The following is a 13,144-nucleotide window of genomic DNA, read 5'->3' as shown; positions in this document are numbered from 1 at the left end:
CGATTCCCAGTACTCATCTATAGTTCCGCGAAAGTCTCGACCCCGTTCTAGGGCGTCGCGCTCGACAGCTTGCCTCGCATACATCTCTCTGCGCTTCCGTTCGATGTAACGGGACTTTTCTTCATCACGGAGCCTCTGCTCCCACAAGTTGCGCTCGATGTTGCGGGCGGCCTCCCTTTCCCGGGCAACGTCGCCCACGAGATGATCGATGCATAGACCCGGGGCGGTAACGTGATCAGCCCTCGTGTGTGGGCAACCTTGGAAAACGCAGTTGTGATCGCGGCAGAATGCGCGAGGCTGTTGCGAAAGCGCCAGGCAGTTTCCTAGCCTGCACTTGTGGTCGCTGCAAAGGTTGCCTCTCGGCAGCTTGGTATTGGCACAGCCCGGTGCCTGGCAGCCGTGGAGATCACAGTAACCGCCTCGGGTGTCTCCGCGGCGGAAGCAACCAGCAAGTTTGCACTCGTGCGCCTCGCAAAAATGGGAGTTGTTGTTTGAGGCATCGTGCACCGCAGTTGAACAAGTGCCATCGCGGCAACAGTGCCGGCTGCAGAACTGGCTAGGCGGTTCGGCCAACTGTTGGCGTTCGTGGGGACAGCCCTGGATGTTGCATTTGTGCAACAAGCGACAGTAGCCCCCTCCAATGTCTGTTGTTCTGTTGCATTGGTGATGAAGACACTTCGTCGCATGGTCAGGACAAGTCTCTAGGCCAGGACCCTTTGCTTTGTGACAACCGGTGGAACTGCACACATCTGGTGTTACGATGTTAGCATTGGCAGAGCTACTGACAGCCATCTCAGGGAAACTCACGGTCACAGCAGACAAACGGGTAGAGGGAGCTCGGTGGGCTAAGGGGAGGGTTCCGACAGCCTTGATAGCCGCAACGCAGGTCTACGACGACATCAGTGACCGCACACGACAGAGTGAACTAGAAGGGAAGCAGGAAATATTTACGGTCTTTGCAGTAACTCGTTCCAATATCCTTGGACTTTTGGCAAAATTTGACAGGATCGTCATGAGTCGCACGACAAGTGTCTGAGGGCCGAGTCAGTGCCAGGTATTGTGCGAAACGAAACTTAGTACTAGACGAAGAACTCACGAGCCCCGCAGTAGTTTGAGTATACACGATGGCCGCGGAAGCTACGATAACTGTGCTTCACCTCACATCGAGGATGTTGGCATCTGTGATCATACTTCTTATTGGTGCGGTGCATCTCAGTCTCCGAGTCGGCGGTGGTGGTTTTTGGCAGGCAGCGAATAGGGGAGAAAAGCCCGAGGCACGTTCCCAACGTAGTGCGAATGATGAGCTCGCTGGTATGGTGGAGAGAAGACGAGGGGTTTGTACAGGCCAGGACAACTTCAGCTTAAGTATCCTACCTACTAGTTAATATATTCACGAATTGGGTTGGACATAGGTAGGTCCGTATCATAGGGTTCATCAGATGACATTAGAAAGAACAGCGGGAAAGGGGCAGTGCATTCGGGTGGTGTAGACGATGAGCAGGCAAGGTGAATTATCATATACAGTACCTAGGGAATGGACACAAAGAGACTTGATGAATGTCATGTTTGGTGAATGCGATTGTTAGCCGAATTTAGGTGCCTAGCTGGACCAAGTAGGAGGTGGGGGTGGGGGCTGCGCTTGAAAAGGGAGCACATCACGGGCAGGACAAGCCTCCATACAGGGTCCATTGGCTGATCAATCGCAGGGTGTTGCCTGAACGGGCTCAACATGACTAGGCTCCTTCTGAGGCCAGGCTGTGAAGCTGAAATATCAACAGTTCAACTTTAAAGGAACCTAGCAAAACGGTAAGTGCGGAAGAATGACGTGCAGAAGGTAGGTGTTTTCAAGGAGCAGCGCGGGATGGCTTCACTTGCTTTGCGTACCGTTGATCCGAACCAGGAAGATGCCCATCTCAGCCGTGTATTACTACCTTATTTATGCAAGTTGTGCCTTGGACTTGCTGTCATGGGCGCACGGGACATGCTCATGCGCGGAGCCGACTTCTGGGTCTCTTACCTTCGGGGCCCCTTGGTTGAACCGCCCTGTTAGCTATTCACATTGACACGACACCGAGACACCATTGAGATGTACCCAAACCGGTAAGATAAGCCTTTTGGGGATTTGCACAGGCCATGGGATCTTGTCATTAGCGTGACATCAACCTTGCACAGCAAAATCGCAGACGAGGCTCTGTCGAGGGATGCATCAGCCCATGCGAGCTCGGTCAGCAGTCGACGCCAAAACGCTGCAAGTGGTGGTAGTACTCTGACCGGACTTGCAGGCTGAGTGCTTACAGACCAGAGATGGGAACAAGAGGCGCAGGAGGGCCACCCTCACTTGCCAGCTTGGGGGCTGACATTCAGGCTGGACCAAGCCTCTCGCGCCTGGTGAGTGCACCACGCATCGAGTCGGTGATGGCTTCACTTCTCCTCTTTCAACTTTCGATAATCTGTCCACTACGCAGAATTCAAGATATCAAAGCGCCTTACAAATAGTACGGCGTTCGAATGTGGCCCTGGAGCCCCTTTGTAGGCAAGTGGGAGACGCAGGACGGAACGTTTAAGCAGACCGAGATAAGTAGGTAGTCGGCCAAGGACTGAGAACCCCTCTGTCCGGCCGGCGCACGACGATATCTTACGACGCAAGCGTCGGCGAACACCGAATGATGTCAGAGATACGCCACGATGGATTACGTATCAGTCAGAATCAGTCTCGTGCCGCATCGACTGCGTTGGAAGCCGGCCACCAGGCTTCTCTGCACACAAACATGGAAAGCTAAGTACACAGCATATATGCGCCAAGAGAAGGCGACCACGAATCGTAAACAGGATAGGGGAGATCCTGTTAGCCGTGAGACGCAGCCTTTTCAGTGTCATCAGTCCTGAATGGTCTGCCTTGTCCCAACTAGCAGCCGATCATTCGCCTCGAGGTGGTGCTAATTGGGGAATCACCCCCCAAACTCCACCCTCATTAGAGGGCAGCCGGCTGAAGATTGGTACTGCTTCGTATTGGCTTTCGCATTGCGCACAGCATGTGATGGTGGGACAGAAGACATGGGTTTGAGTAGCAGCCTTGGGATGTAGAAGAAGTTTTATTCGGTGGTACGAGGCTATGCAGATGTTGCAGCTACGGCTGGGTAAGGTACTTTGCCTACCTTACTTTTAAATGTCTACCTACCTAAGGTAGGTAGGTACCAGGTAGATATGTATGCGGCACTACAGGCAGCACAGCCTTCCCTCCACAGCCCATCACCACCATGTTCGCAACTATCAGTCTCCGACCTCACGACCAGGCACCAGTCTCTCGGCTCCTTCGCTTAGGCAGCCCTCTTCTTGCACTTGTTCTTGACAGGCTCGGGCGGGTACACGACGATGCGGTCGATGTCGGCGCCCTTGAAGTCGAAGCCGTTGGACAGGCCACCAATCTTGATGGTGTTGTTGGAGCCAGCCTCGAGATCCAGCAGCAGTGGTGCCGAGGCAATTATGCCCTTGTGGGTGTCCCTCTGGTACAGCGTCTCGAGCTCCTCGACCTTGCCGTTGACGACAACGCTGCTGATGCGCCTGAGCTGCCACGTGCCGTTGATGCGGTCGGGTGTGCCACCCGGCTGGTCGCCGAAGCCCATGTCGTCTGTGTTCTGATAGTAGAACGAGACCCACTGCTTGCTGCCGGCGCCCTCGATGCCGCTGAAGGTGACGGTGCTGTCGTTGCCGTAGATGCCCGTCGCGATGCGGCCGTCGCTGGCAAAGTTGGCCTCCTGGAGCCAGGCGTTGCCCTCGATCTTGGCGTCGACGACCGGGTACGAGGTGCCCTCGATAGGGGTCACGACACCAGTCTCGACATTGAGGTCATAGACGTCGTGCCACTTGACCTCGAGGCTGCCCTTGTCGTCGTCAATCTCAACGGGGAGCCAGATGTATCTCGCCTCCCAGAGCGAGTTGAGATCCCACTGGTCACCCATGTACAGGTACGTCGTCTTCTCCGTGCCCTCAATGCGCAGCGAGAAGCCGCTCTGCGAGCTGTAAGTGCGCGTGTACGGCTTGGCCACCATGAAGGGCTGGCTCCAAGGCCCCTCGAGCTTGTCGGCGCGGAAGGCAACGACATTGTTGGGCCTGTAGCCCGTCTTATGGCTCATGAGCGCATAGTAACTCTTGTCCGTCTGGAGAATGGTCGGCGCCTCAAGATCGTACTTGTTGAAGCGGAACGTAACCTCCTCAACCTCGGTGATGTTCTCGTTAAAGACAGAGAGGTAGACGTCGCGGCCCTCACGCCTGTCGCCGTTAGAGTAGAGTGCGTACGAGCGTCCATCGCCGTAGTTGTCGGTGAAGAGGCCAAAGTCCTGGGACCAGTTGCCGAGGGGCGCCGTGGCGTCGACAAAGGTGTAGGGGCCCGTGATATTGGGCGAGACGGCAAGGCCCTGAAGAAGGAGGCTGTACTTGCTATCGTCGGCGTGCCACCACATCTAGTGCTGTTAGCGAACAGGATTAGGGAGGGTCACTGCGCATCGGCCGACATACGTGGTACTGCTGGGTTTCGCGGCTGTACACAACCTTGGGCCTCTGGATGATCATTTCGGGTGAAATAAACTCGTGACCCTCCTCAGGGACTGCCGCCATTCGTCAGTATACACTCACACTGCTAGTTTGTCCCCTACAGAGGAAACGTACTGAGTGCAAGTCCGTGGTTCTCCCATGTAACGAGATCATCCGAACTGTAGACCGAAACACCACCACCCTCCTCCTGGCCCTGGATCTTGTATTCGCCGAACCAGAAGAACTTGCCCGTCTCCTCCTCCCTGGTGACACCACCAGCGTGGGCGTTGACGAGGCCGCCATCGGTATCGATCCAGCGGCCGCCGGGAACGATCCACCTTGCCGCCGCGAGGGAGGAGAACAGTGCGCCAGAGCACAGAATCTTAGAAGCAGCAACCATGATGGGCGATAGTAGACGTGAGATGGCTAGTCGTCTCTGCTTACCTGCACGCCCTGCAAGAAGAACCTGCGACTCCCAGGCCTCTTATACTGATCGGCCAAAACCACGGCAGCTTTCTTCCCCCCTCCTCCACATCCCCTCCGTTTCTCTGCTTTCCCAAGACGGAAGCTTGCTCGCACCTCATATGACGTTCCATCAATTCACCGGCATCCACTGGCCCGAGGACCGAATATAAACCAGGGGTGAACCATTCAGCATGCCTACAGAAGGACTGGGGTGCTAGACCTAACCTAATCTGCATCCAGGCTTCTCCGCCGTTGGAATCTCTCGCTCTCCGCGTGGGGTAGCGTCTCTCCCCATTCATGCTAAATGTGACGTCGAACCCCAGACCCAGTCCCAGTCCGACTCTGAACCCAAGTTTCCATTCTCTTCTCGCCCCCCCCAGCCTCTTTGCCACAAGAACATCTCACAAGACGAGACGAACAGGCTGGTCAGGGGCGCAGGCACAGGCACATGCAAACACAAAGATTTCGGGCCATCACCGCCCAGCGGTCATCGCGCTGGCTCAGAGGAGCCTGTCCGAGGCTAAGTATGCAAGCCCAGAAGACGTTTTGAAAGCGGGGGAGCCGGAAGCTCGCTCCAACTACCGCGGGGCGGGCGGGCTCCCGTACCAGGGGTAGCCATTGGACCGCCTCCACGGACGAGTGCCGATCGTGGCTCTGCGCCTCGGACGACGGACAGACGGACGTTTTCGCTCGGCTTGAATGCAAGCGAGGCAGTCGGTTTTTTTAGATGAGGCACAAATTGCTGGTGCTCACACAGCCAGGCACCGCTTGCTGGTTTTCATGCACGGCGAGATGAAGATGACCAGAAATCAATTCCTTTCTTGGAAAACGTGGAGATGAGGAGTGAATGCGGGGAACCCCAGAAGCCGTCTTGAAGGGGGCAAATGAAAACGGTGACAGCTTCTGTCACGATGGCTTCGCAGCGGCAGTAAAGACCTCAAGATTTCGTTCCTAGGCCATCATGGTCCTAACGCTCCTCCCCTTTGGCCGTTCCCAGCCCCATGCTTCGACCCCTTGACGCCACCCACTGTATCCCCACCATCATCAATCGTCAATAACATCCCCGCAATCCTAGCCCCCTTACGAGGTGTGCACGTCAGCCTTGGCAATCGCCTCAGTGACCGCCTCAATCGCAGGATCTGCCTCGCTCTTCTTCTCCCCGGACTCCACCCCCGCTGGCGCAGCCTCGGCGCCAGAAGCAGCGGCGGCCTTAGCAGCCTCCTTCTTAAGGCGCTTCTTCTCCTTCTCCCTCTCCTTGGCCGCCTTCTTAGCAGCTGCCTTGGCGGCCGCCTCCTCCTTTTGCTTGCGCACCTCCTCGCCGCCAAATGCCTCGCGCCACTCCTCAATCTTGCTCGCGGGGATTTGCGAGAACAAATGCTTCGCCTCGCCCAATTTCTGGCCGGGCTTGATCGCGTCCGTGACCCACTCGTCCGGGATCGTCGGCGTAGGCTCCACGCCTAGCTGCTCAAAGATAGCCTTGGACGTCACGGGCATGTATGGGTTCAGAATGCTGGCGATGAGCGCAATCTGGTTGAGTGCCAGGCCGATAATGGCCGCGCAGCGATCAGGCTCCTCAGTGAGAAGCTTGTTGTCGAGCTTGTTGTCCTGAAGCAACTTGTTGCCGAGGCTGTGGGAAAGTCAGCAGTAGGCTTACGAGCGTGGGTTAGACATGGCACTTACGCCGAGATGGACAGAATGCTTCTGAGACCATCGCGGAACTTGGTGCCCTCCATGTTGGCAATATACTCCTTGAGGTTCACGTTGACCTCCTTGACGTGGTTCTTTAGGTAGTCGTTGAGACCGAACTTGGTGTAATCGGGAACGGTAGTGTCAAGCTTGGCCTGCGCAAACTTGATGACTCGCTGGCAAAAGTTTCCGAGGTTCTTCAGCCTGCGAAAGGTTATTAGACTTCGAATTGAGGCATACACGGTACGGGTACACGCACAATTCGTTGTTGTTGCCATCCACCAGCTCCTGCCACATGAACTCCGAGTCTGACGTCTGTGATATGGTCAACATCAAAATCAAATTGTCCGGTGAATCGTGGCTACAAACCTCTGGACGGCGCGAGAGCAGGTAATATCTCCAGACATCCGAAGGAACGCCAGTCTCCTGGACCTGGTTGCCGAAGACGCCGACACCACGCGATTTGCTGAATTTGCCACCCTCATAGTTGAGGTACCTATCAATGTTAGCGCCGATTCTGCGGTCTGCTCAACGAACCTACTCAGTGGCAGAGATCTTGTGAACCTTGGTCCAGTTTTCGTTGGTGCCGAGCTGCGACGCGGGGAAGACGGTGCTGTGAAACTGGACGTTGTCTTTGCCGAGGAATTGGTACTGTGACGTTGCTCAGCCGCGCGCTTCACATCAAGATTGCAAAATCACCCACCAGCTTGACCTCATCCGGGTTCTTCCACCACTGCTCCCACTTCTTGCCGGCGAGGTCGGCCCCATCGGTATAGTTCTTCGTGATCGAGACGTAGCCAATGCAGGCATCGAACCAAACATCTACCGTCTGGTCAGCAATGAGATATGATAAAAAACAGACCCTCTCAGCAACTTACAGAAAACCTTGGCGGCATAGTCCTCGCCAGTAACATCTGTAGGAACGGGAACACCCCACTTGAGGTCTCTCGTGATACCGCGCGGCTTCAGTCCCTTGTCGATCCACGCCTGAGTGATGGTTTGGGCGCTGGTGCTCCACGCGCCCTCAGTGCTCGCCTTCTTGAACCAATCGATGAGCGGCTCCTTAAGCGCGTCGAGACGAAGGAAAAGGTGCTTCGTCTGCTTCTTGTCGGGCTTGGCGCCGTCCAGCTTGCATCGAGGGTTGATCAACCACCCAGTGGCCTTCGCAGCAATGTCATCGTCGGGCTTGGCGTTGCCGGCCTCAGGCTCGGGTTCGAGGGGATCGAGAAGGTTGCCGCACCTTTCCAGTCATTAGCTGATGTTTTAAAAGACAAAGTTGAATGGCAAAAACAAAAGCAAGGTGGCGAGACTCACTTGTCACACTGGTCGCCACGGGCGTCGTTGTAGCCGCAGAGGGAGCATTCACCCTCCACAAAGCGATCTGCCAGGAAGCTGTGGTGAACTGGGCAGAAGGGCTGGGTCGTCTCGCGCTCCTCGATGTAGCCGTTTTGCCACAGCTTGCGGAAGATATCCTGGACAATCTCGGTCTGCTGCTCGGTCGGAGTGCGGCCGAAAATGTCAAAGGACAGGTTGAACCACTCGTAGATGCCCTTATGGACGGCATGGTACTTTCGGCACAGTGTCTCCGGGTCGACGCCCTCCTCAAGGGCCTTGGTCTCGGTGGCAGTACCGTACTCGTCGGAGCCGCAGATGAAGATGGTCGGGTTGCCGCGAGCGCGGGAGAAGCGCGCAAAAACATCGGCGGAGAGGACACTGCCGATGACGTTGCCGAGATGGGGCGTGTTGTTGACATAGGGAAGGGCGGAAGTGACCAAGACGTTGTTCTTACCCTTGACGGGGAGAATTGGCTCGGCGGTCGCCATGACGGCGAGGGTGGTGATCGTGGTGGACGGGTTGCTGAGAGATTCTGGCAGTCAGCCCGAGCAATGGACAGGCAGGAATCTAGGTCGAGGCACGAGATGTGTATTCCGTCTCTTCGATTGGACCTTTTTCGGTGCCGTTGTGACGAGTGGGGGTTTTGCAAAATTGCAGTCGATGGCAGATGGGGTCTTTGGGGAGGGGGGGGGGGGGGGGGAGGCGACGCCAGAGCCAGAGAGCTCGAGGAAAGAGTCACAGTCACAGCCAGTCACTTGCACAGTCACACGGTCGCAAGGCGGGGCACGTCTCTTTGACGCCATACCAGCGGGTCGCGCCTTTCTGAGGCGGCCAAAGCCACAGAAGGGCAACCCCGCACTAGTCTCCTTTGGGGATGAGGGGTCCTTGGTGGGACAGAAGGCGCTGATTGACCCGAGCCGATGACAAGTTTTTGAGCGTCCAAAGCCCAGATACCCGACAGACACCAACAACACAAGGCGGGCCAGGCCAGTGAACATTGAAATCTCCATTTTAATTCGCTTCGTCACCCCACCCAGCTACCTATACACAACACAGCACCATCGGTTCTCGGTCTCTTTACGCACCGAAAGCCTCCTCGTACCCGGTCATGCAGTATCGGTAGCGCACCTTGGACGCCTCGACGCCCTGCATCGCCGTCTTGAGACCCTCGGCGCTGATGGGGATCTTCTCCACCCACGTGAAGAGCTTCTTCTCCGCCGCAAGATCCAGCATCTCAAGCGTCTCCCTCCTGCTGCCCAGGTGCGAGCTGCCGATGAAGCAGCCGTTGGGCAGGAAGTCCTGGTTGCGGACCTCGAAGCCGCCACCGCCGGGAAGGCCAACCGACACCCACTTGCCGTGAACGTCGAGCAGGGTGAGGTAGGTGGAGAGGTCAAAGCCTTCGGAGGACGAGGCTGTGTTGACGATGAGGTCAAAGCTCATCTTGTGCTTCTCGTTCCAGTTCTCCTCGGCGGTCGCGATATAGCCGTCGGCACCCATCTTGAGCGAGTCCTCCTCCTTCGAGCGCGAGCGCGAGATGGCCCAGACCTCAGCACCCAGCGCCTTGGCGAAGAGCACACCAAAGTGACCGATGCCACCAATGCCGACGATGCCGACCTTCTTGCCAGGGCCGGCGCCGTTGCGGACGAGGGGGCTGTAAGCCGTCAAGCCTGCGCAAAGCATGGGAGCGGCAACCTCGCTAGGAAGACCCTCGGGGATGGGGAAGACCCTGTGAACACGTCAGCCTCAACTGGCCATTGTCCTCAACAGCAGCACGTGTAGGAGTGCCGTCGATGACCACTTACCAGTGCTGGTGGGTGCGGACATGAGAAGAGTAACCGCCCTGGGAGACGACACCAGAGTCAGGCCATGTCGCGCCGTAAGTGTCGAGCTGGTCCTTGCAGTAGGTCTCGTTGTCGTTCTTGCACTGCTTGCAGTCGAGGCAAGCCCATGACTGGGCGCCGACGCCGACGCGCTGGCCCTCCTTCACGGTGGTGACCTTGGAGCCGACCTTGATTGCCTTGCCGACAATCTCTGTGATGGTTCATTAGAGACGTGCCGCCATCGTAGAAAGAGCCAAATGGTAGCTTACCGTGACCGACAGCCAGGGGGTAGGGTTGCGCGCCCCAGTCACCACGGACGGTGTGGACATCACTAGAGCAGACGCCGCAGCACTCGATCTTGATGTCAATGTCGTAGTCACCGAAGGGCTTGGCGTCGAACTCCTGCTTGTGGAACTCCTGCCAGGTATCGGCGCCCTTGACCTGGAAACCAGTGAATTTCTCGGGATAAGGCATGTTGGCGTCTGGGATGTGGATTGGCGGTGGTGAAGCGGCACAATAAGATGTCTGATCGATGGCAAGACGTGCAAGATAATTGAGATTAGAGAAGGCACCGATTTCAAATGGGAAGAAGAAGAGAGGGAGGAACAGGAAGCAAGTCCAACGCGGGACGACAGGCCGCCCAATATTTAAGAGACCACGGTTCAATCCCAATCTCTCCCCTCGTCCCTCGTTCATCAACCACCGAACCCCCACCTAAGAGCTGTGACCTTGCCCCGCGTAGTGTCTTTCTGGAGACGCGCCCACCTTTCGATGGCCCCCAAGCCACAGCCCACGGCCAACCCAGCGCCGAGAAGGGGCAGATGTCAAGGAATGGGGGAGCATGATGCTGCCCAGGTGTCCCATGGTGGTTAGGGGGGGTGTACCCAGAAGTCGACTCCATCCAGCACACCCCAGTTCGCTCCAGAAATTTGGCTCGTCGGCCGCCGCAAAGACCAGCGATTGGCCTCATTCCATTTCTGACGCTGGCCAGCCCCGCGCAGGCCCCACTCAGGAGTGATAAGTTGCAAAGCAATTGTCCCGGTGGATGTTCCGATCTAGTGCCGATTTCTCCGTCAATCAGAACCAGCCCCCATCAGAAAACTTTTGTAAGTATTCGGGTGTCCAGACACACCAGCACGCTTGGAGCGGTTGAACACCTGGTAGCCTGACTAGATAGACCTGCCGGAGTGAGGGTAAGAGGGCGGGGGATTCGGGCAAGTTAGGTGGTGCGTACCGAGCCCGCAGCAACACAGCTGATTCTTTGGGATTATCATCTGTGACGGGGATGGGATGTAGACCAATCAGCTTCAATGCCGACATGGAAACCGATTTCCCCCTACTTTTCCGTCGCATCGAGAACAGAGGGGCACTGAAGTCAGAAGCATGTCGGTATGTGCTCGGGTTTCTGTTGCAGCAATGCCTGCCGCTGTGCCTCTCGGAATCTCGTGACTGATACAGAATATCATCAGACTGGTCTACTCCATGGAGCGACAGAGTGGATAGACAGAAGTCTCTGGCCGGGGAACGGGGATGGGAGCGGGGAGGGCGCTGGGGCAGTCGAAGTCTAGCCTGGAAGTGGTCCAGCCCACCTGTAGACTTGGCCTTCGCACTGTATTTATTTTTGCTTCTTCGTGGGAACAGCTTTGTTCCCAAGACCAATTCCTGAGAGGAAGGCTATTCTCATGATGGCACCGAAATAGACGAAGGGTACGTTGCCCCAGCCAATGGCGTTCCAACCAGCGACATTATAATAGATGCCTGGCCCCAGTGCTCGAACGGTGTAGAGATGGCCCAGGTCCGCCACGAGTAGGACGAAGAGAACGGCTGACCACACCTTGAGGTCGGCAGTGGCACGTAGGACGATCGCCTCGTTCAATGCAAAAAACAGGTAGAGGTTGGCAAGCTGTGACATGGCGATACCGGTACCAAGGGGGAGGGTCGAGGGGGCCGTAGCAGCGTGGGTAAGCTCAAGGTACACCTCCGGCTTGAAGTGGGCAAAGAAAGCCCCAACGAGGGCAGATATCGGTTCGATGACGAGAAAGAAAAGGCTGTAGGCAGGTGGGAGGTTGAACCCGGCGCTGACAGTCTTGAGTTTGATTTGGCCTGCTTGCGATGCCATGTTTTGAATGGATATGGTTTATCGGAGAAGGTTTGGTCGAAAGACGACTTGTGCAAACTCGATCGGGCAGTCAAATCGGGACCACTGGAGCGTCGGGAAGTCTGCAGGGACCTCAAAACGCAGAGAAAAGGGGACGGACGATTTGGCGGGGTTGATGTTGTTGAAGTACTGGGAAGTTCGGTTCTCTGGCACACGGAGGACTGTGGCATCATTGTGAACCCTGATGGGCAAACGCCTGGAGAAACTATGCTTCCGTGCCGCACCGTTTCTCCTGGTGGACCATGGCGACACGTCCATTGGAGGGTCCCGAGAGACCCGCGCTGAATTGAGAGGAATGACGATCTGATCCACTAGATCACGTTAGGTTGCAGGATCTCAGAAAATACAGCCTCGCATGTCATTGACGCGAGGGTGTCCCACGTTCGATACGATCTGATCTTGCAAGGGTGGGCTGGGGCATCATTCTTCGTCTGGAGAGGAGATCTGACATCGCGATGATTATGGAACTTGGGGCACTTGGCATGGAGGCCCAGGGGGGCTGATGTACCTGATTACGACCGTGACACCTGTTGCACGCAAGTTAAGACAGTGTCACCAACCACAGTCAAATCAATACACAGAGAAATAGCGATGCCATGAATAACATCGCGCAATGATGTCGCGCCAAGTCAATTCTGTAGTCCAACTAGGTATCTGTCTTGATCGATACTTCGCCCAAAGTGATTCGCGTCTCCAAGTACCTACGTCCTCAGGTAAGGTGCCTACATAGGCATTTCGATTTGCGACACACGGGCAGGTAGGTATGTATGGATCAGGCTGATGGAAAATAGAGGGGGGGTAAAGGGTTAGGCGAATGATCGGTAAAAGCCTGTTTTGTGGGTGCAAGTGCCGTCACACATCACTTCTTACTTAAGCCTCGGGTGCATCATTGTCTGTTTATCCCTGGCCTTCAAGACAGCAATGAATGGTGGCGAGGGGCGGTGAGCACCTGAGGGGATGCGTGTCAGCGGTATCAAAGCATAAGATTTGGGCAGAGAGCGTTGCTTCAGGTACAGTCGGGCACTGCAGCTTGGTGATCATCTAATTTCATAAGCATATGATGTCGTCGTGTTGTATTTGCGCCCAGGTTCGGCATGGTGCTTGCTGTCAGTGGTCCCAAGAGATTGGTCTAGGTGCATGTTGACATGCG

The 13,144-nt window shown here is 56.1% G+C and overlaps 4 protein-coding genes across 4 annotated transcripts; all 4 read right to left on the bottom strand.

Annotated features, from left to right (window-relative positions):
- Positions 1-3,317: 3,317 nt before the first annotated feature.
- On the bottom strand, positions 3,318-4,930 carry D7B24_005516 (uncharacterized protein; the record flags this gene model as incomplete). Its single annotated transcript, XM_028639667.1, has 3 exons — positions 3,318-4,460; positions 4,516-4,604; positions 4,666-4,930. The coding sequence occupies 3 exons, from the start codon at positions 4,928-4,930 to the stop codon at positions 3,318-3,320; spliced, it is 1,497 nt and encodes a 498-aa protein (XP_028496032.1).
- A 1,145-nt stretch (positions 4,931-6,075) lies between these two features.
- Positions 6,076-8,504, bottom strand: D7B24_005515 (uncharacterized protein; the record flags this gene model as incomplete). The annotated part of the gene is made up of 8 exons (XM_028639666.1): positions 6,076-6,622; positions 6,676-6,885; positions 6,941-6,996; positions 7,051-7,177; positions 7,223-7,332; positions 7,385-7,503; positions 7,560-7,921; positions 7,996-8,504. 8 exons carry the CDS (start codon positions 8,502-8,504, stop codon positions 6,076-6,078), a joined length of 2,040 nt encoding a protein of 679 aa, XP_028496031.1.
- A 589-nt stretch (positions 8,505-9,093) lies between these two features.
- On the bottom strand, positions 9,094-10,310 carry D7B24_005514 (uncharacterized protein; the record flags this gene model as incomplete). The annotated part of the gene is made up of 3 exons (XM_028639665.1): positions 9,094-9,742; positions 9,819-10,047; positions 10,106-10,310. The coding sequence occupies 3 exons, from the start codon at positions 10,308-10,310 to the stop codon at positions 9,094-9,096; spliced, it is 1,083 nt and encodes a 360-aa protein (XP_028496030.1).
- A 1,141-nt stretch (positions 10,311-11,451) lies between these two features.
- D7B24_005513 (uncharacterized protein) lies at positions 11,452-11,955 on the bottom strand (the record flags this gene model as incomplete). Its single annotated transcript, XM_028639664.1, has 1 exon — positions 11,452-11,955. One exon carries the CDS (start codon positions 11,953-11,955, stop codon positions 11,452-11,454), a length of 504 nt encoding a protein of 167 aa, XP_028496029.1.
- Positions 11,956-13,144: the final 1,189 nt, after the last annotated feature.

The sequence above is a fragment of the Verticillium nonalfalfae genome, assembly GCF_003724135.2.
Source record: "Verticillium nonalfalfae strain VnAa140/NRRL 66861 chromosome Unknown scaffold_34, whole genome shotgun sequence".
Lineage (NCBI taxonomy): Eukaryota > Fungi > Ascomycota > Sordariomycetes > Glomerellales > Plectosphaerellaceae > Verticillium > Verticillium nonalfalfae.
This window is presented reverse-complemented; position numbering and strand designations above follow the sequence as displayed.